Source organism: Centruroides vittatus, unplaced genomic scaffold (assembly GCF_030686945.1).
Source record: "Centruroides vittatus isolate TY-2023 unplaced genomic scaffold, ASM3068694v2 scaffold_861, whole genome shotgun sequence".
NCBI lineage: Eukaryota > Metazoa > Arthropoda > Arachnida > Scorpiones > Buthidae > Centruroides > Centruroides vittatus.
In genome coordinates this window covers 7,593,376-7,617,427 of record NW_027122718.1, presented here as the reverse complement: position 1 = coordinate 7,617,427, position 24,052 = coordinate 7,593,376, and the positions used below count along the sequence as shown (strand labels likewise).

At 29.9% G+C, this 24,052-nt stretch overlaps 2 protein-coding genes across 4 annotated transcripts in view; one reads left to right on the top strand and one right to left on the bottom strand.

Moving 5' to 3' along the window:
- Nucleotides 1-451: 451 nt before the first annotated feature.
- Nucleotides 452-22,887, bottom strand: LOC136990086 (neuronal acetylcholine receptor subunit alpha-7-like). Of its 2 annotated transcripts, none has more exons than XM_067288439.1 (6): nt 22,682-22,887; nt 6,489-6,637; nt 5,702-5,746; nt 3,600-3,709; nt 858-1,399; nt 452-783 (listed from the first exon to the last, which is right to left on the bottom strand). In XM_067288439.1, exons 2-6 carry the CDS (start codon nt 6,609-6,611, stop codon nt 470-472), a joined length of 1,134 nt encoding a protein of 377 aa, XP_067144540.1. In that variant the 5' UTR covers nt 6,612-6,637; nt 22,682-22,887; the 3' UTR covers nt 452-469. The 2 variants fall into 2 exon arrangements, with proteins under 2 accessions (XP_067144540.1, XP_067144539.1); XM_067288438.1 differs by lacking the exon at nt 22,682-22,887 and adding an exon at nt 6,711-6,789.
- The window catches only part of LOC136990085 (proprotein convertase subtilisin/kexin type 4-like), a 41,777-nt gene continuing 39,719 nt past the window's right edge, over nt 21,995-24,052 (top strand). The window contains exon 1 of one of the 2 annotated variants that reach the window (XM_067288436.1): nt 21,995-22,484. In XM_067288436.1, the coding sequence (XP_067144537.1) occupies nt 22,290-22,484 (195 nt within the window). In that variant the 5' untranslated portion in view covers nt 21,995-22,289. The remainder of the gene's footprint in view (nt 22,485-24,052) is intronic. The other variant, XM_067288437.1, reaches the window with a different exon arrangement.

The window sequence follows — 24,052 nt, the reverse complement described above, 5'->3', positions numbered from 1 at the left end:
GGTCTACATCCTGTAAAAGAGGATGTATAGAATTCCTACAGTTTGAAATTATTATTGCATATTGAAAAGCCATTTAAACGAAAACAATATATACAAAACAATAGACACAAGCTTCGAGTTGTTTAATTAAGTGTGACATGCTAGAACATTATTTATCCAATGTTTATAACGATAAGCAGATATAAATAACACAATATATAAGTAAAATTCATAAAACTCTGAATAGAAACTTAATAATACAATAACACGTAAGTTGTCTATTTGCTATTTCAAATATGTTCAACAGACATTTCAGTTGTAAGAGATTCAAACTAAATTTTGTATTTTTTAACATATTTTTTTTATATGTAATATACCGTTTTATTCGGGTTCTGTTTTTGACAGATTTTACTGTATATATATATATTACTTTACAATACAGAAATAAATCTGATTTTAATTTTAATAATTGTTGTGCCGTGTGTACTATTCATATACTTTTATGCACAATAAAAACTAAAAGATAAATTAAAAAACAAATTCTTTCTAACGCAATGGAAACGAGAAGCCATTCTTCGCTGTAATTCTCGGACATAAATTCTCTATTCTCTTCTGTTTTATGAATGATTCCGAAAGATTTTCTGGGAATTTTGATCAACATGATTTTCCCAACGATACCCGACAGACAATATATAACTGCAGAAGGTGGTCGGAAGATTCCGTAAATGTACCTCAAACTAACGATGAAGAACTCCATGAGCATTGCGGAAGCCACGATAAACATAGTCGAATGAACTGTTTGAGCTGAAAAACACGTTTAATCGTTTATTAAATCTTTTATTAATTAACAAATATTCGAATAAATGATAGCTTCTAACCTGATAGAACAGTTGCGACGGGGGAAGAACGAAACTCGCTGAGACACAGGAGCGATACGGTTAGAATGATTACAGATGTGCATCCCAAAATGAGTTTATACAGTAAATTAAAAGATATCCAAAACATAATTAAGGTAAATATTATAGCAATCAAAGAAGGGCACCAAATTATCGAACCGTAATCTGAAAAACGTGTTCTTTTGAACGTAAAAGTTGTTACGATACTGGGATAAGGTTCGGGACAACAAGTATATCTATTAATTTCCTTCTCTACAGACGAATCTATTAACGTCCAAAGAGGATTAGTATTATGAAAATCATTTAAATTAATTGTCTTTGATGAAAGTTCCAAGTCTAAGGCCCATCCGTGATGAGTCCACGAACCAAAAGTAATGTTACATTCTTGAATATCGTTGGGATAATTTTTATAGTTAATTTTGCAATAGGAATATATTGTTATAGTTGGAACCCATATAATTGTTCCTCCATTAAAAGAAAGAACTCTTGTCTCGACATTCGGCATAATTTCGGTCACGGGCGTACTATAAATATTTATATAATAAAATACATTAATATCAAAAAATTCTGTTTATTAATATAATATTAATATTATATTATTTCATACTTGAAATGTTTGATATAAAAATAAAAAGATGATAAACTTTTGTCTTAATCATTATTATTATACAAACCCGAGTTATGGGAATTTGTATATTAATTCTCTAGTATTGTTGTTTATTCTTTTCTGTAGCAAAATCTTAATTTAATCAACACGAATCTCTAATTTATCTCAGGGAATAGTTCGATTTGTTGTCTGCTCTCTCTGTTCTTTTTCCTTTTTACCTTCGAGCATCGCCTCTCATTCCGACACTAGCTAATGACAGTGGTGGATTGGCCCACTGTGAAAGGAAGAAAAATGCTAGAAAAGTTATTATAAAGCTATTGTTATTTGTTGTAATCAAGATCAACGTCTTCCCTCTCTCTCAAGCTTGATGGCTTTAACATGCTGCGGCACTAGTTTTGTATCAGTTCATTATTTGAACTAAAAGCACTCCACCAAGATCTTATCAAATATAGAATTTGTAATGAATTAGTAACAGTAAAATTAAATTGGAGAGGCCATATTTGTCATTAGTCATTTCCTTAAAGAATAATTTGAATAATTTTAAATGCAGTTGTTATTGTCAGGGGTACAGCCTACTCAAAAGTCTAGGCTGAAGTAAGGAAGAGAGAAGGAATGAGAAAGAAAAGATAACCAGTAAGGTACTGGGCAAACAGGATGAATAATAAAAAGAAACAACTTGTTTGCAATGGATGATAACATTTAGCATTTATCAAGTACTTTAAATGCAATATACGTAAGACTACGTCAAATATATCTGGGTTAGTGTAACTCAGGAGAAGGATACGTCCTAGAAAAATGTAGGATTACATTTCAATACATATCCTAGTGTTAATCGTTATTGTGGATGATTTTAACACGAAATGTAAATATTGTAATGTTTTAATATTAATTTTCCAATGAAATGAAATATATGAATTCAATCAATTAAAATCATTGATGAGTGATATTTGTATTTCAATAACTAATGTCAACAGAGGTTAGCCATGTTTCGATCCACAAGGGATAGAGGACACATATCCCCAATATTTTTGGGAAACAATTTTCTGATACAAAAATGTACGCGACTTGAGCAAATGTGAATTATAATTTGTAGATAGAACAAAAAACTGTAATCCATTTATCGAAACTGGAGGTTCTACTCGTACTTTTTAACATAACCCTCTTGGTTTGTGATGCACTTGAACTAGCGATCCGGAAGCTTGCAGATGCCGCTCAGGAAGAAGTGGTTTCAGGTGTAGCCACTCCTGGACAGCTTGAATAACATTCTCATTACTCGTTCAGATATTGCTTTACAGAGCCGAAGTGATAGTCGGAAGGTGCAAAGTCCAAACCATATGGAGGATGCGGGATAAGATTCCATTTCAGTTTATGGGTGTTGGCCATAGTGCAAGCAGCCACGTATGGATGGATGTTATCTTGTATTCCACCCAGAACGTAAAATGGAACCTTATACCATGAACGGAATTCTCAATCTTCCAGACTAGTGCAAGTACAGTACATCGCAAACCAAGAGGATTACGTTGAAAAGTACGAGTAGAATCGTCATTTTCGATAAGCGGATCATTTTTTTTTTTCCGTTTACAAATTATAATTCATGTTTTCCCAAGCCTCGTTTTATTTTATACCATACTACAGAAATTAGGAGTATAAACGAGTACACTGTACATAACAGGAACCTTATTTTTTATATCACTCAAAACCCGACAATGAAAAATTTTCCATACTCATTGCCATTGGCAGACCTCCCATATATATACGTACAGTACATGTTGACGCCATGACAGTGTCAATACTCATGGTCAATCTCAACTAAACCAAAAGACGATCACTTACTCTCTAAAGAGGATCCATTTTCCCATAAAAGACTTCCCGGGGCATTCCTCCCTCGGCAGATCGCCCATGTTGCCCTATACCAATAAACCAAACAAGAACAGTAAAATCCAATAGAGGTATTATCGAACCTTTTGTGAAAGGCATATTGCCTTTCTCTCAAAACATATGCAAATTTTTTATATGGAAGAGTTTTTGATTGAAATAGCTACAAAGAAATTCCACAATAATTTTAAATTATGAGCATAAATTTGTATAATAATTAGCATATAATCAGTATAATTTACCTGGAATAAATTGATATATCTGGTACCCATATTTCGCTTGCTTCAAAATGCATTAATTCAATTCCCGAATAATTTTCCGGTTGCCACACAAGATGATGATCGGTCCACGTCTAGAAAAAATCAAAAAGAAGAAATGATTTTATTTTGAAAACATGCAAAAATTTTAAATGTAGTCTATCAGCTTTTCGCTAAGATTGGTTTATTTGTTTTGGCAATGCGACACGTGAACGATCTGCCTAGGGGGATGCCTCCTGGAAGGACTTTCTATGGGAAATTGGTCCCTATTTAGATGTTATTGACGTGAAGAAAACCCGGAAAACTCCACGTGGCCAGCCCGTCCGGGAAGCTCGAACCCACGATTCAGTGTTCAGTAATTTCATCCATTCGGCTACTGGTAGGTTTTTCGCTTTGAAGATCATTCAGAATCAAATCCTCAGAAATTTTTATGCCTTGTCCGAATATGTCGAACTCCGTTCCTTACTACTCGATTGTTAATTATAGCTCTACTGAATCCTAATGGGAGTAAAAAAAGGTTCTCTTACTACTTACGGTGTTGAAAAAGTAAAGATTATACTAAACTATAGTACTAAAAAGTTTTAGTAATATGAAAAATATGCTATATGATCGTTATTTTTTGAATATATTGATTTTGCAATATATTCATTTGAATATCATCATTACTATTAACTGACTCTATTCTTATATTTTCCAGCTCGTAAGCATGCTCTCTTTTAATTTTCTCGACATTTTCCTTTTCAAAACCTCTTATTATCCCATCTAACATAGCCTTTACGAAATTCTCTTCATAATTCTTACCTTGTAAAATGACATTTGTCAGATCTACAATCGTTACGTCAGGCGAAACCTTCTCACCTAATTCCGTAACCAGACCAGTGAGAAAACTTTCCTCTCCTTACCAAGGAATGCCATGTTTATTTATCCTAAAGTTAGCTTCGTTCTTTCTTTTTCAATCAACGTTATATTCCTCGGAATTTACTTCGGAATATCTTCACAAATCTTCGTTGGTTTATCATAAAACAGACGTACAGTACCTTCTATTTTCCACCTCTTCTTTTTCTTTTTAATTTCTTCGCTGAAAGATTCCTCAAATCAGAATTCCATTTGAATTTCTATCCTACTAGACCCCTCACAGACGACTTAACAGAATCATGAGGTGTAATACAAGTCTTAGAGTAACCGATCACACAAATATCCTGTTCACTTTAAGTCGGAAAAACAAACTAACTGGCTGCTACATTCAATAAATGTTCTCACTTTCGAGATATTATTTCATCATACATGATTAAAGCCGTAGAAATGCATTGCTAACGGTGCAAGTATCAAGGGCACGAGATGTTAGGTGCCATTGGTGTCCCTCGAGCCTGGCAAACATTTATCCGCAGTGGACTAAAAAACGATTTTCTATTAAATGACATAAATTGATTACATCATACAGTATCGCGTGTAGAAGTCAGATAAAGTCTGAGTTGTAGTCGTTCTACGGTAGAAACATTGCATCTTGTAGGTGTTGTAAATGCAGAGAAAATCGGCATATAAGCATTCCTTTAGACTCTAAACTCTGAACCATTGTATCTAGTGAAACTGGTTTATGTAATATAAGTTTTCCACTCTAAAAGTATCCATAATCCGGAGATGACAATAACGGAAATATTTTTAGTCTAACAAGACAATGGACTAAGAGACGTCATCCTACCACTCTAAGGAATCCAGGATCGAATCTGAGCAGTCGAAAAATCCCAGGAAATTTTCATGTGCGGTTTTTCCCTCATAGACTAGGTCAAGTTCTATTGTTGGGCCATTCCGAACTCATGATACCCTCCTACGTTAGTACCCAGAGGGCAGAAAAGTTAAAAAAATAAAGTCCCATTTTGATTTGTATCTGATCTTCCTCTCTCCTGTCTATTGCTCTCCATCGCATCGAGACGATGTCTTAAGTTATTTTTAAAATGTTATAACCAAAATACTGAAAAGAATAGACTTAAAACGTAAACTAGGGAGTAAATTTTGTAAACAAACGAAAAAATTTCTCTTAATTTATCAAATTTAAAATAAAATATATAAAAATACGAATAGTTACTTACTAATTGTAACCAAGCTTCTAATTTAATATAATTCTTCTCTTCATTCTATTAAAAGAAAAAACGTATATTGTTCATTTGATACGATACAAAATACAAGTTACAATGTCTTCCAAAAGAATTCAACCATTCAAAATTACTGTGATTACGTTAATTATTACCTGAGAAGTATGCAATGTACTGTACACCGATCGATAGAGTAACTGTCTGAGTTTCATCTCCCATCTACATTCAAATCTATTGCCTCTAGGAAGTGCCATAAGCAAAAATGGCGACTCCGTAATAAAACAGGCGTTTTGTGTTTTACATTTTGCAAAGTCGGAATCAATTGTCGTTACGTAACAGGAGTAATATGAAGAAGTTCAGAAGCTCTACACAATTCTACAACCCCTACGGCTGCGGAGGAGTGGCAACGAATATACTATAGCGGCTGTATAATTTGACTATCGATTGGATGTGTGCCACTGAGAAATTGCAATGAGAAAATACGAAACTTGGAAAGTTTTCCGATAGTAATTAACATAATTACAATAATTTAAAATGGTAAAACTCTCTTTGGAATACCCTATATAATTTCGAGACTGGAAGGCCATTAAGATCTGCTATGGGAAACTCAGGCAACATCGAGAACTTTTTATGGTCTGTCTGTATAGTTAATGAAGTAATAAATAAATCATTTATCAGAAAATTTATAAAAATAATTTAAAAGCTTACTATCTATGTCATTACCATAAACTATAACTTTATTAATATCAAACAAACGAAAGCATTAAATCAAAATATATCTTACTATTTCCGATAGATAAATGGGTATTAAACCAAAATATAATGTAGTAGCATTCGAGTCGTCTAATACGGGACGAGCGATTTTATCGTAATTTTTTAGTAAATCTTTACGAAGTTTTTGAATCATAGATTTATGTTGAACGTCCGACGAATCTGCAAACCGAAAAATATAGAATTAAATTTTTGTAATAATAAATAAAAGCATAAAAATTTCATCCCTACTTACCTGTGCACACGTACAGAAACACGAAAATGTAGAAATGATATAAAATTATAGCAGCGAAGGAACGTCTTACGTCCATGATGGATAAGTCTACTAAAACTTTGGAATTAGGATATCCCACATTTATATCATTTAAAAAACCATAAATTAATATATATATTTCAATGAAGATGATAGTTCTTGATGGAATAATGATTGCACAATTGAATTTTTGTGAATATAAACCTACATCAATCTTAATAATATATTTATAATATCATTTATAAACATACATCCTTGTTTCTTCATTTCATTTTAAATATTGTAGTTGTGCCATTTACTGACTTTAAAAAAAATGAATTATCGTGTGTACGTTTAGTACATTTTTTAGTATTATTTAAATTATACGCTCTCCATCTCAAATTAGTAGTGGCTTGCCCCTGTACATCATACTTTTCCTTTAACAATAGAGTCGTACTGGTCATCTATCTAACACCTTTCGGGGGTAAAATTTGTGATTCTTCTAATACTAAAATTCATTCTTGTTTGAAATGCATTTTGAGGAAAATATTAACAACAGTTATATTTTAAAAATATCGTATTTTTGATTTTCTTCATGTATTCTTTGATCGACTTATTGTTAGAAAGTGCTCCTTGTTTGGTTTAGAATGAAGACAGTTTGTTTACAACTTCGAATGTATTAGCAATTTAAAAAAAAAATTAATAAGATTTTAGTTGATAAAATACATTATTATATAGTTCTGGTATTTACCAGTATTCTAATGCAACTGTATAAATGTCTAAGTCTTTTAATCTTTGAACGAGAGCTTTAAGTATGAAACTGGCGCCATCTTTTAAGAATTAGTAAAATTATACACTTCACTCTGATTCTCGGCTCGTCGAGAGGACTTCATCTTCACAGGAAGATCAGTAAGATGAAGTCCTTCATCAAGATGAAGAAGGACTTCAAGATTAAGTCCTCTTCATCTTTGGAATCATCAAGATGATTCCAAAGATGAAGAGGATCTTTGGAATCATCAAGATGAAGTCCTCTAGTTTTTTGGAATCATGTCCTTGTCAGAGTTGATTTATTTAATTTAAAATATACGCTATTGGTTTTAAATATTGGTTTAAGAACGTATTATTTTTAAATATACAAGTACAGTATATATTTACATTATATAGTTTATTTTAACAAACACGCAAAGTGATCTTATATTTGAAAGAGAAAAATCGGTAGGTGATCCTTGGAATAACATTAATGGAAGGTCACACCATACATTTAAGATCTACAGATCAGAAAATATAGAAAATATTTACTCTACAATTGTCAGATGTTTAATTTGACAACGGATGATCCATTCCTATGTCACAGATCAAATATCATTAATGGGATTCGTTTAAATTACTTGACAACACTTACGAAAATAAATGCATCGATGTTCGTATATGGAAATACTTTATAATAATAAAGTAATGGCCAACTTTTCCTTTTACTTTAGAACGTTTAATGGCTCCTTAATCCCCCTCTTGGTGCGCCATTTGTTTAAATAATATACATTTTTACATCAAATTGACGTTTTATTATCACATTTTCTCTTAAGAAAACTAAGAATGACGTCAAATTGGCACAATACTGTACACTATAGACAAAGTGAGCCTACATTTAATTTCTTATTCGCTCACTTTACTGTTAAACCAAGTGTTTAGTAATCACTCACAGTAGATCACGCTTTATTACTAATACATAATTTTCTACGTGATTATACAATTTATTAGTGCTGTATTTTACAGCACTAAAGATAGTATTATATAATTCAAAATGTATGATACTAAAATACTATAAGAAACGTTTCTCCGGGAAGCAATTGGGCAATAACACTGGGGGGGTCTAATTACCGTGCTGCTATAAAATTGCTAAAATTATCGCCCCATTACTCATGAATAATGAAGAGGAGTGAAAACATCATTCATATTAACGTCATAAGCATAATTTTCTAAGAAGTTTGAGTCACTTTCGGCCCAAAAACCAGAAAATTTATTCCGGAAGTGACGTTGAATCATTTCCTATTCACGCAATATTCAAATATATGAGAATTAATAAGAAAATTTATTATAAATTACTCTAAATCAAATATTTAAAACATTATAAGATGTAAATTTTGTGCAAAATGGTTAATGGATCTTGAAAACTTCGAGGTTATCACACCTATATGCTTACGTTGTAAGTCACGTGCACATACAGGTAGAGACGTAACACGTACTTATAAGGTAAAACGAAAGGTCTTAGATCGAAGCAGAGTGGCGCAGTGGAAGCGTGCTGGGCCCATAACCCAGAGGTCCGTGGATCGAAACCACGCTCTGCTAATATTTTTTTTTTTTTTAAATTTCTTTTTCAGAATTATTAAATTATTATCTAAGTTTTAAAATTTTAATAAATTCTAAAATATTCTATTATTTTTATTTCAATTAAATTCATTAAAGTTTTTTTTTTCTCTTTCTCATCATTAAAAGTCGGTTTCTCCGATGAAACTGTAGTCATTTGACCTAAATACTTTAATAAAGCATCTTTTAGAGCGAAGTTTGTTAATAATGTACGTACTGTACGTTATATTTGAAATTTTAATTAAATCTAAACAAACTTTAATTCTGATAATCAATAAACGTGTTTTAGATACTGAAGAGTTCCATTTTAAGACGTTTTAACATAAATTTTTTGAATTAAAAATGAGTAATAATTTCTATTTTCTATTGTAAAACACACGCTAAATATTCACGTAATTTAATAATAATAATAATAATTATTATTTTTTTTAAATGATATTATAATAATTTCTTTATATTTGATATTAAAACCGATCGTTTAAGTGATGAAATTGCATAAAATTTATATTATGAAATTAAACAGATATTGGAAACAGAAACGAGCGTTTTTAGGCTTTTTATTATTTTTCTTAACAAAATTCGACAAATTTTCTGTCAACAGATGGCGGCAGAATCGTTATGAAGGCTATAGATATACAGTATAACTAGTGTCAAGGTGGAAGGATTTTCTTCATTGAGATTTCAGTTTAAATATTATTTTGAGGAATTGAAGACTTTTCATTTTTATTTTTTTCGTGTTCTAATCGAAAGTGGAAAGTTTTTCAGTTGTTCAATCCAATACTTTTTAGTAATAAATAATGCGAAATGTAAAAAAAAAGCTGCCTTTAAATATTGTTTTAGTGTGACGTGGCATGGAAGATATTGATTTGACAGAAGAACATTACCGATTTTGACAGTCTTTATAAATGAGTAATATAATAAGTGACTTTTATATATTTTCAAAATTTTTAGATAGTTCTTCGAATTGTTATTCATTTCTTAAATTGTGAATTTTCTATCTTTATTAACTTTTTATTTGTTTTTACTTCCTTCACTGTATTGATTTTCTTTCTTTTCCAATTTTCAAATAAATTGTAAAGCATCACGATTACGAGATTCCTTTCTTGGTAAATTATTTTTCTCGTTATTATTATTATTATTGTTGTTATTATTATTAATTACATTCATTTTGTCTAAATTATGTACAGTGCAGTACAAATTGACGTCATCATTACACTTTCTCATAAGAATGATGTCAAATTGAAGTAATATTTTACACCATTCGGGCAAGACGAGTGACCTTTTTATTACGGTTTATTAATCTTATATGAATTTAAATAAAAATATAAATTAATTACATTGTATCCTACACATCTGGTAATATTGTTTATAGTATAGTATTTTAATAAAAAAATAAATAAATGTTTTCCAGGCGTGCTTAAACAATATATATATACACTCTTTAGTAATAAAAAAAGCCTTCTTTTTTATTATAGAATATATTGTAAAAACATTGCAAAGATAAAATCCGGATGGGCGAAGTTTTTTTTTTTTTTTTTTTATAGAACGTTATCGAATAACTTCACAGATAACTTTAAACTGTAAATTTGTATAGATAAACTTTTACCTTTATAGCTATAGCGAAGAAAATAACCTCGGCATCAATTATTTAAAGAATGAAGGGAGTAACTACGACACGCTAGTTACGTTTATCTCAACGTGAATTCTCGCGGTCGAAGGCAAATAGAGTGATTTCTATAAGGAAAGGTCATTGCAGATGTATCAACAATTTCTACTCTGGAATAAAGAAAAAAATAAATAAATAAATAAATAAAATAAAGACTACACCCTGTAATATAAAACTCTCGAGGCTACAGCCCAAATTTCTCATATCTTATTTGTAATCACCTTGACATACAAATGTGACCAACCATGAATAATGCACGAGAACTTTGCAGATCGTAAGCTGTTCGTTTTTAAATTTATTATAAAAGATGTTATTAAATATTTAATATAAAATTTAATGCTCTTTTTTTTTTTATTAAATAAAAATCGAGTAAAATTGCAAACCGACTTACTTATTCGCTTCCAGACTATGTTTAATTTAAAAAAAAAAAAATTAAAAATATATTAAGTAATATAATTTTCTTCTATTATACATTTAATTGTGTATAATGCTTTGATGTAAATATTTTATTTATTATGAATAAAGTGAATATTAACATTCTTTACTCATTCCTAACACGTGCCACTAATATAATAATAATAATAATAATAATAATAACTCTCCCGTGGTCACCACCTGGTCGTGGTGGGAGAGCCCAGTAATTTTACTGATCCATAGGGCAATGCAGGCTGGAGCATAAGCTCCTGGTAGGGACACCCATGCCAGTAAGGTCTATGGGGAGAAATGAAGCTAAGAGTGACCACACCCACATTCTGTGGAGATATTCATCATGGTAATAACTAGATCAAAGTGTGATACCGGCTCGGACGTCGCCCGGGTTAACAAGGTCCGCGTTCGTGGGTTAGGCAGAGGCTCACGTTCGAAAAATAGGCCACAGTCTCCCTTGGTTACCGGTGGCGAAAGCAGCACCGGCCCAAGCATGGCTACTGCAATGCCCTCAACAGATGTGAGGAACCAACCCAGCCTTGGTGTTTCTGTGGCAATGCATCCACAGACCACAAAGGCTGGAAAACCACGCCAACGGATGAAATGGACAGTAGAAATGAACGAGTTTATCATCCGTACTTATTACACCATCACAAAACTCGAAACAAACATGACAGCATACAGACAACAACTACACCATAGATTCACACAACAGTATCCTCATCTCACTGTCACCGAACAAAGGGTTGTTGATCAAAAAGAACAATTATACACAACAACCTTATTCCACAAACAACACTTGAACTTATCAAACAACAGGTTGCTGATCAAATACATCAACAGACAGAAACATCTAACATTAATGAAGATCATGTAACCTGTCAGGATAATCCAGCAACAAGCATTGATAATAACACACATACAACAATTACCACTAATGATACTACAGACACTTCCTCATCCATCACTGATAACATAGACATGGATTTAGTTAATACGCTCTCACTTATATTTCAGGAAACACTCACTAAATATACAGGCACAGATCCCACACAAAGACCACGAATACCAAAAATCAACACGTCGAAGGAAGTAGGAAAAACACTAAATTATGTAAACACTCACTTACTACCACACTACATTCATTCAATTTCTACACTCGCAGACATTCATACATTAGTTTATGCTGGGGCAGTCACAGTAGTGACACACCATGGACTGAAAATACAATCACAGACAAATACACAGAAAACACAATTCTATCACAAGCCTGCCTGGCAGAGAAGAATAGAAACACAAATAAATGACATTAGACAGCAATTAGGCAGGCTGACACAATACACTAAAAACAACATAACACCCAAATTAAGGAAACAGCTCAAAAACATTTTTAAGAAAATAAAAACGCATACAAAACATGAACATCACAACACACACATTACAGAATACATTGATACACTAAAACAAAAACTTGCTGCCAAAGCACGTAGACTCAAACGATACAAAACATGTACACTACGAAAACAACAAAATAAATTATTTACAAACAATGAAAAACTCTTTTACAGACAAATTAATAACAAAGCAAACACTGATACACAGCACAGTGGCACACCAACAGAAGAAGAACTCACAACATATTGGTCTTCTCTTTGGTCCAGTGCTGTCACGCACAATGCTGAAGCAGGCTGGATTGAGGAGGAGAACAAAAACTTACACAACATACCAACTATGCTCTGTGTTGAAATAAGCATACATGATTTCCAATACACTGTTAACAGAACACACAACTGGAAGACACCTGGTGTAGACAACATTCACAATTTCTGGTACAAAAAGTTCACATCACTGCACCAGGAACTAGCTAAACACCTAACACACATCATCATCAATCCACAAGACATGCCAAATTTTCTTACTCAGGGCATCACCTACATGAAACCTAAAAACAACAATACCACAGACCCCACACAATACAGACCAATTACATGTCTCCCAACACTCTACAAATTATTGACATCCTGTATCGCAAACAAAATATACAAACATGTTGAAGAACACGACATTCTAACAGAACAACAAAAAGGTTGCCGTAGAATTATTGAATAATTATAATGGTTATTACTTTTCACTTTTTTAATTTATTTATTTTTCTTCCCCCCCCATTTTAATGCTTTGTTATTTGATGAAAAATAGGAAAGGGAATTGCTTTAATTTAAAAATATATATATATATTTTTAAATAGTTATTTTATTTACTTAACAGATTAAAAAATAAATAAATCTTATCATTATAATTGTAATCAAAAGTCGTTAAGTGGATTTAATATGACAATTGAAAAGTAAAACGTCAGATAAAGAATATTGCATTTCAATTAACGTGATAAAATTACTTTTATTTTTTTTAATTCTTTCACGAAATGTAATTTTAACTTGTTTTTTTAAATGTTTATGTTGCTCCGAATACACGACATTTCGTTAAATTACTTTTTTTTTTCTTTTTAAATGATTAATGTATACATCTAACGATTTAATTTTTAGGAAAAAAAAAAAAAAAAAATTATTTATTAATTATGGAAGATTATTATTAAAATACCAGATGAAATAATTTATTTCTTCGAAGTAATCCTAGTTTATTTTAATGTTTTACACTTATAAAAATTTTATTAAAATATAATAAATTATTTTAATATGTAAAAATAGCAAATTAATAGTTCATATACGCGAGTCTTGCAATTGCAACGAGTATAGATTTAAATAAGAACGGATATTATTTTTTTTTTTTGTATGTTAAATCTATAAAAAGCACTAAAAAGTAGGTCGAGCATACCGATGTGTCGTGAATTCGAGAAGTTTTAAAAATATTTTTTAAAATTTTAATCCTAATTATATATTGTTTCGATCATTCCAATGCACTGAGTCGAATAGTCTTTTATTGCCATACCTGAGTAGTATTATAATCAGTTTTTTATTATTACATTTTTTAAATAAATAAATATATATATATATATATAATTAAAATTAAGATAATTTGCTAAATTTTGCTGTATATAATAGCTTCTATCTGTATAAACAATTTCCAGAATTTGGCACTATGTCTTAGTACCAATATAGCAAATACAGTAGAGTTTCAATAGTAGTTCGAGTTGATAGGCAATAATGATAATAATAATAGTATATTGCACTTAAAATACAGGATGTCCTGTACAATACCAGGACAATTGGCAACCGTAACTGGGCATATCTGGAAACCATATCATTTCACAAATTCAATAAATTGAAAACTGATCTTAAACCTTTTGGGTGTGCTTACGATTTCAGTGTATTGTGTCTCGTCACACACTCGATTTGAATTACCCAATTATGTGATTTCGGGTATACTTTGGCTTATAGGTGGTAGGGACTCGAACTATCGAGACTCTACTGTACTTTAAGCGTGGGTTCGGATCCTACTGAGAATTAAATATCGTTATTTTCTGTGTAAATCATGCTTTTTGCTCGCTTATATAGAACGATTTTACTTTGGCTATTGTTTATTTATAACAATATCAACAACTTATATTAGTTATTACCTAGTTATTTATCGTGAAAATTGTAGTACTGGTTATTATATAAATTATGTACGCTGCATATTGTTGCAATTTTAAAATATTCAATACGTGAAAGTGTCGAATAGTAAAAGAGTGCTAAATAATTTATTCGCTACAGAATCGAATGCTGTTTACTAATTCTCGCAAAATTCTTTTCGAATAATTTATTAAAAGTAATTAAAAAAAAAAAATGATGCGAGTGGTGAGACAAGGGGGGAGGGAAATAAAGATATTTGAAAGTTTTTTGAATTTTATTTTCAATTTTTGGTCATCTGGAGAATACTAAAAAATATAAATATTTAATAGATATTAGAAAATAAATAAAAAATAAACATTTTAAAAATTTAATAGTGTTGTAAATTGCTATTTTAGTAATGGTACCATTTGCATTTGGACTTTATGTAATTCGTTTAATGATTTAGTAATTTAGCTCATAATTTAAACAATTTCGTGTCAACAGTTTTAAAAAATTTAATTCTACAAGATAAAATTAGCAAAATTAGAAATTAAACGTGATGAATATTAAACTTTTCACGCAATTACTTTTAATAAAGGAGATTGAAAAATGCATTAAACAAAAGGAAATTTTTTTTAAATACTTGGTGTTTAACTATAATAATGTATTCGTAATTAATGAAATAATTTAATGTTGCTAATAAATTTGTTTCCTAAAGAATATTTTAATACTTTATTTGTAAAAAAAAAAGAAAAAAAAACTTGGCGCCTGAAAGATATGTTTATTATAAATTATTCTTAACGTTCAACGAACTTCGCATGTATCCTATTCTTTTATTAATAATAAAAAATATGTTAAATATATTATAAGTCTAACATATAGATCTACTATTTATAAACAGTGTAGACAATACTTCTTCTTAAATATTACGTTGTTGTAGCTATAAAATGTAATATTTTGACTAGAGTTATGAAGAAAAATCCAAATTATTCTTGTCGAAAAATGGGTTTATAAATCATTAAATTTTACAAAGTATATTTACAAAACTTAACTAAATTATCTTTTACTTATTTATATTTAAAAATACCGAAATAATTCATTAAATAAAATTCATTTAAACTCAGTAAAAAGATAAATAATACGCTCAGTTCCTGATGAAGCGTGATCGATAGGTAATGTTTTTTCTTTGGAAATTTCGGATAAATTTCATTTTTCCTTCTATCTTAACACGATTACATTGTTAATACACATGAAAATAAATCAATAACATTACAATTTAAGACTTTAAAATTTATATTTTTGAATTTTCTGTAGTACAGACACTCTACAGCTCATCCATTTATGGAACTATTTTTAATCTCAAGCCTTGCTTTAAGCTGAAACTCAATAGAAAAAAAAAACAAAAAAAGGTATGTATTTTAAGTAAAAAAAATAATAATAAACTTTATTATATTATTATTTAAACGTTAAAAATATAATAAATGATGTTCCTTCTTTAAATATCTCCATATTAAAAAAAGATAATATTTTACAGATGTTATAAAGGATTATTTATTAATTTAATATAATTTTGGGGGGGATTTTGTTTAGATTTATATACAGTACTTTCTTAATTACATAAATATCATATTTTAGATTTTTCAAATTCCTTTGTGAATCAATAATGGATCATAAAGCATAATTTATGTTATTACATAAATACTTTCGACGTATTTATTTATTTATTCACAGAACTTATCAACAAATATAAAAAGAAAATAAAACTAGGGGGAAAAAATGTATTTTTATAAAAAAAGATATTCTTAAACGTTATATAAAAAAGCATAAAAAAATTGACGAATTTAATTAAAATTTAACAAACTTTTTAAATTCATTTTAATTGATTAAAAAAGTTTTTTAATTATAAAAATTATTAATTTCTCGTGGATATTTAATTCGATATGTTTTTTTATTAAAAAAAAATAAAATGAATTTATATATAATTTTTTATATTAATTTTCTTTTGTATCGAATTATAAATTATATAAATTTACATTCCAATAAGTACAAATAAAATTCATTAAAAAGAGGTAAAAGAATTAATATAAAATTTTCAAATTTAATTAAATATATTTATTCTTTTTCAGTCAAAATAAAATTAAATTATTGTCATTTTTGTAAAAGAAAAATCCGCAAAATTATTTTAAAAAATTTTGTTTACGTATCACGCAATGGAAACAATGGAAATTGTTTCCTGCAAACAATAGAATTTCAAGGACTAATTTAAATTAAGGATATCGACAAATGAATAATATCTAAATCAGAATTTCTGGTTCATAAATTCTTGATAAACATCTTATATATATATATATATATTACATTACATTAATCAATTATTTTTCTTTACAAAATGGAAACGAATGAGAACAAAACTAACACGATTAAACTTTTATCCTTTTGAAAAGAGTAAAACATACTTCTTCAGCCTTGAGGAAAGAATTAATGATTTAGAAATAACAAAACTATGAGAATCGGTTGTAGCTTCTGGCTTGATACGTGTATCAATGAAAAACTCGATGTACTGTACTGTACAAATCCTTTCGCTAATGGGAGGATTATATTGCATGCAAGAGATATTCTTTACCAAGTAAACACATCATCAAACCAGTTTTTAAGTGTGTTTATGTACATTTCTTTATCTTAATATATATATATATATATATATATCTCATATTATATAATCAATAAACATTAGATATTTCTACAAATTTATGTGAAAATTCAGCTCGGACTAATATTCAAAAGTGAGTAAATCATATTTATTTCGCATGTTTCGCCATATTTAAATGACTTTTTATTGGCTTTTTAATTTAATTTTTTCTTCTTCTTCTTCTTCTTCTTCTTTTTTCCTAAATTCCTAAATTGCAATGTATAAATTATATAGAGAAAGAAGATAATTGTTTGATGGCATAATCTTATCGATCGAAAAGTAAAGATAATTGTTTCTTTATACGAATGATTCGATTTTTAACTCGCACCACACATCAATTCAAATTGGAACTTAATTAAAATTTCAACATCGACTAATGAGCAAAACTTTTCTGGTAAATTTGTGAAAATCGATATAACGTGGATTCCTTTGTACTATTAAGAAAATAGCTCTTTTTCCCAAATGAGTATTGCATTCCTTGATCCATTAAGTACACGATCCTTCCTTTGGGCATTTATTCAACCATTTCCAAGTCTCTTTTTCAATAAAATATCCTCCAATAAATATTTTTACTTTTATGTATTTTACTTTATAAAGTTTTCAACAATTTTTTTTTTTTTTAGTATTTAATAATTTAGATTCAATAGCATTTCTTCCTTTTACCGTATAAAAAGTGAATGAGTTCATTGACTGTGTTTCACACTAGAAAAAAAGTAATAAAAATACATTAAAAAAAATCAAAGCCGTAAAAGTAGAAGGAAATATAAAACAATTGACCATTGCATAAACAAGTTTTCCTTTTTTAACTATTTATTTTTTAACAGCGGCACTTTAAATGGTTTACGTATTACATTGTAGAAAAAAAAAAAGTGTTCTCGAATTAATATTTAAATTAACGAGTGTGATAAAACGTCTTAATTAGAATAATTAATGAATTTTCGTATCGTATTTGGAATGCTTGAACGGAAAAGAAACGTTATTTGTAAGCTTTGCTGATATATAGGTTATATATACTGTATATTATGAGATAAAGGCAATAACGTGTCAACGAAAACTAGAATAAACCTTATCAACTGGCCAGCTTCACACGATGATGAATATCACAAGGATGATGGATGGTTACTGAACTTGATGACCTTAGCGAGCAGTGAATTCTTAAAAAGAAAATTATTGACTCGAATATTTTGAAGTTTGTGAAAAGTTTTAATAGCATTCGAATTAAATTTTCTTTTAAAAAAATATATATATATAAACATAATAAAGTAAAAATTTTATGATTTTTCAATCACGTTTTAAATATTATAAAATTATTTTATATCGTAAAATGCTCGCAGATTCGTTTATGTAATCGATAAACGTCCATTTGTTAGAAAACGATAAAGGAATTTCAAACCAATATTTTTATCGATATACTAGAAACTACAATGTTTATATATTGAAAATTTCATACTTTAAGTCACGGGGATTTTCTTCCTCTAAATTACTTCAAATTCCTCGATTAGAAATTAGTTTTGTAACTTTATATAATTTATTTTTAATATTTTAAAAATTTAATATAATGTATTCGAAAAGATATAAAATTCATAAAAGTCGAGAGAGCTTTAATGCCAAAATGATATTAATACAAAAGCCCCCGTATTATTTAATGGTGTTGCAATTATAGAAATTAATTGAAATATCGTGGAAAATTGCAAGGATTTTTATATTTAGTTTAATGTTTGCGTGCATTTAACCCCAAAAATTTCTCAACTTTACCATCAAGGAGAGTTCAGGATCGATTCCCGTTCGACACTTCTAACTCCCAGATCTAACGCACCACGACAGAATCGGCCAAGTGGAAATGGGCATTGCATCTAACTGCATTCGTTCAGATCTGTTAAGAATTCTCTAAAATTCGAAAACAACTATTAGTTTTTACTCTTTCTTTCGTACTAGTATCATAAACTGTATCGTTATTTTTCTATTCTTCCGAATGAATCATCGGGAAACCCGATGGAGACAGCCTATACCTTCCATTTAAAAAGAGATGATAACACGGAAATAACTACAAAAATCGAGATAATATGTCATAAAATATTAAGAAAACATGTCAGACATATGATAGATAACAAGTATAAAATTTACATACCTGTAATTTCTGTTTAAAACATGCAATATAACAATCAATTTTTTTTTTCCTATCGCTATTTTAAAGACGGAAGGTTTCGTATTAAAAACCTAATCATCTCTTCAAGTTTAAAAAACTTGATACAGTAGCATTGAATCATTGATCACTGTTAGTTTACAATATTGTACCATTGATCAATATTGTAAGTATTAATCAATGGCTTCAATAAAAAGTAATTTTATATACATAAATTTCTTTTTTCAATGGTTAATCTATGAATCTAATATATAAAAAAAATGTATTTTAACTTCTATTATTATTATTATCGCCCCTTTAAAATACAGGAAAAGATTTCAATTAAAATCCATTTTATTGTATTAAATGTAAATAAATATTTAATTATTTTATATAGATGACGAGTAGATTTGAATATAAACTCTTAAAATATGTATTTAGTTTAGTCAAATAGGTACACTGTATTTATGGCTTATTTATTCTTCATACTAAAGTTCGTTTTTCGGATAGAATATCTTTCGATATATAGGCCTATATATATATATATATATTGCTTTGCAAATCATCTTTATCTTTTATTTTTTTAAAAGAGATCAAACGAGTCATCGAACAATTCAATAAATTGCTTTCGAACATGGAAACACTTCAGTCTAAATTCTCACCACAAATAAAAAATTCTTCCCAGGACTTTTTCATTATATCCATTTACTATTATAGCTCTCGATCTTTTTCTAGATGACTTCTAACTTTTCTATTTAGTTCTTTTGTAAGCATCTGTTTTCTTTGTTTATTTACTCCTTTCTCTGTCTTTTTCTTTTATCAATTCCGAGTAATAACTGTAATAAATCTATAACGAATGTCTAAATCTATTCTTACTTTCTCTCGGTGTTTTGAAGTCTTTTTTAATCATAATTTCGTAAGAAAAACACGAATAAAATTTCTAAAAAAAATCTTTAAAACTAAGGCAAAATTTGGAAAAGCAATTATCGAAATGTCATACTTGCAATTTTAATTGGATTGCGTGGATATTATACGCGACAATTTCTCTTCCTTATTCGCCTTCCGAATGAAAAATTAAGTCAAATTATATGTTAATACACACTGTATTAATATATGAGAGGTGTTAATTCGAGTCTACTGCATACTATTTTAATTAAATTTACTCTTACTAATGCATACGATTATAATAATATAAATGGCGTGTACGAATGCACGTTATTGCATACGCTTCGTGCTAATTCGAAGAATTAAAAAAAAAAAAATTAATATTGTTTATCGTGTAGCCTATTGCGTATCAAAATAAGGTTAATGTTACCTATGGTTCCAAGATGGCGGCTCGTCTGATTCCAGCAAGGAAACAGTGGGGACGCACGTTCTAACCTAACCTAACCTATTCTAATAATTTTGTTGGTAATAATTACGGTAATTTATTAGAATAGGTTAGGTTAGGTTAGAACGTGCGTCCCCACTGTTTCCTTGCTGGAATCAGACGAGCCGCCATCTTGGAACCATAGGTAACATTAACCCAAAAGAATTCATAGTGACTTAATAAAGCGAATTTAAAATGTCGACAGTTATTTAAGAGATAAATAATGAATTCGAGACTTTAAACAACTTAATCATTTTATATTTTAATTGCTTTTATACGATCCAAAAGATCAGCGGATAATTAATATCTATGCAAATTTATCGGATAAAAGAACGGAGGAAATAAAGAAAAAAAAAACATTCGACGATTACTAAAATGTCAATCCAAGATGACATTTTAATAACGAATTTCTTTATTATTATTATTATTCGTATCACTTTAATTACGACGATATTCTTAATTTTATTCATTTAAAAATCCGATTAAAAATTATTCATAAATTGAACAAATTTCTCTCCCCCCCTGTTTTTTTATTCGGAAGATGTGATAATTTTATAAGAGTTAATTAAGAAAATCGTAATTTTCTATGCAGATTCGGTTTGCCATCAACACAATTAGTTGAAAGTAATCTTCGTCCATGATAGCTGCCGACCATCTCCCTTCCCTCCTCTAATCACCGTCATCCCTTAAAAGTACAAATGGGAGCGCCCGTAATGTATTCTTCGTTTCCTCTTCTCATTGATATTCTTTGTACACGGTAGCCATGATGTAAATAAAGGTACATTTTGCAACAAGGGTTCTACTCGTGTACCATAAGTAGCACCCAGATAAGGGAAATTTGCACAGAATGCAATCAGATTTCGAGCGTTAGAAATCGTTTAAAAAAAAAAAAAAAAAACCTTTAAGTATAATTTCTCACGACACGCGAGAGGCATTTAAAACTTCCCCCCGCATAAAAATAAACCTTAAAAGTCATTTAAAAGAATGGAAAAAAAAAAAAAAAATCAAACTTTATACACAAATAGGTATTTACGGTAGGCAACGGGGCGGAGAGAAATTTAAATAAAGTGTAAATTACCCGGTGTGAATGAAAGCGAAACATTTATTGGACGAGGAATGAAATTAATGTGTGAGGCTGTAAGAAATCGAAAACCGCGCCATTGGTCGAAACCATTGTGGAAGGCGAATACGAAACAGCGGTTTATGAACAGGTTGTGTTTTGTTTCGTAATAGAGTGGCGTGGCTACGAGAGTCGTCGCAGACAGAGCGAGTTGGATACGTGTAACTGAATGGATGTTAGAGTGGGATGTTCTAGGAATATATGACGAATTTTCAAATGACTACAGACAGTGTGGCTTGTGGGAGCGTACGTCTGGCCAGCTCTAGTTGTAAAGCTGGCCCATGGTTGTAACAGTGACAGCTACTATGTGTTACACGGACTTTCGGTTTTTTATTCTTCGTCTACTTCTTAGTCTATCCACATTAACAATTGCTTTAAGTGTTATTTACACCGATCAGTTCGTCGTACGAGTCAGCGGAGGTGAAGAAGTTGCTAAAGAGTTAGCCAGGAAGTATGGTTTTACCTATTTAAGCCAGGTAAGTCGTTTTTCTTGTGTGGCTTATTTCCAACATTGTTTGACTCGTTCTCGTATAGGGTATACGGAATTTAGGTATTTTTGGGTGAGTGAGTCGTAAAGAAAGAACAACGGGAGTGTGCCCCTCCTGTCCAATTGTAACGATCCGAACGTATTTGTGCAGCTAATGACTTTCGCCACGTGAGATATAAGCTTTACCTGGGGCTAAGGCCAGTTACTTCCAAGAGCAGGATACTATTTCCATTAACCTTGAGGACTTTTGTGTAAACTTCTCATTAACTTCCTGCCAGGAGAGAATTTCGCAACCATAAAGGGGTTAAGATCCTTACTCTAATAAGGTTTAACATACTAGCTTCGTAATGAACTAGTTTTGTCCTTCGCAGTTTAACAATAGCGATTTATCACTTTAAATTATTTAGTGTAACAATAGTTTTTCTATTGTTTAATAGTAACACAAATAGTAATAAATAAATAAATCTTCACTAGTTGTAAATAACACACAAAAAACTAAAATTCCATTAACTCTATTATTACTATCATCAAGTTTTTGTATACAAAAAAAAGGGGTGAATATATTGGTATCTGTACAATTTTCTAGTACAGGTGAATCCCTCGAGGCGATATGAATTTAGCTTTTTACTTCTGAAACATTTATTACTGTGAGTCAGAATTCTTTTTTTATAAATTATTCACAGGTTAATTACAAAATGCATTACTTCAAATATATTCTAATAGCAGAATCTGTATAAGGATATAATTCACAAGTAAAAGATACAACCTTCAAATAATACAATATCCCGGAAGTTGGGAGCGACTTATCGACGTGGACCAGGTGCACTAATTTCCTGAAGAAAATGTTTCGCACTTACCACATCGACTTATATAAACACTATATATAATAATTCTTGTCAGAATGATAGTTTTTATTTTCTTTCTTTCTTTTAAATTTTTAAATCGATCTTCTATTATTTCTATTAATATCTGTAAGAGTACACACTTCATTTTAGTTTGCTTATATTTTTCTATTGATTGCATTAACTCGAAAGCTTTCAAGCTAATTATGATAATCGCTTTATCTTTGCATACTTAGTTAAGATCGATTTGCATCTTAGATGTGGAAAATTCTCTCGAGACTTAAATATCAGTCGCATGATTCTATATCTTATACCTAGATGGCGCCTCTTTTGGTGGCCTCCCGCCACCCCTTCGGTTTACAACAACAAATTTGTCTACTCTTCTGATGTTTTTGACCTTTAACCTCCGCGAAATCTCTATGTATCAAGTGGTAGAACAGAGTTTTCCGTGTCGATTCGTTCGCTTTATATACAGAAAAGAACAATTTAATTTGATAACCTGAGAATTTTTAAACACTACGCGAATAGAACGTGACTATTGTTTGCGTGTAGCTATATTTTATACGAAATCTCTCTCTCTCTCTCTCTTTTTTTTATTAATATATAATTTGTTTAAAAGTGAACCTCTTGTTACATTGATTTTTACTCTTCACTCCTAGATTTAATAAATAAGTTAGAAGCTTACATCAATACTTTTTAAAAAGACTTGATTCTT

Coding starts and splice junctions, on each gene's coding strand:
- LOC136990086 (XM_067288438.1), bottom strand. CDS start 6,786: ATGGACGTAAGACGTTCCTTCGCTGCTATAATTTTATATCATTTCTAC. Junction 1,400..3,599: donor GATATATCAATTTATTCCAG/GTAAATTATACT, acceptor AAATATTTATAG/TACGCCCGTGACCGAAATTA. Junction 784..857: donor CGTCGCAACTGTTCTATCAG/GTTAGAAGCTAT, acceptor CGTGTTTTTCAG/CTCAAACAGTTCATTCGACT.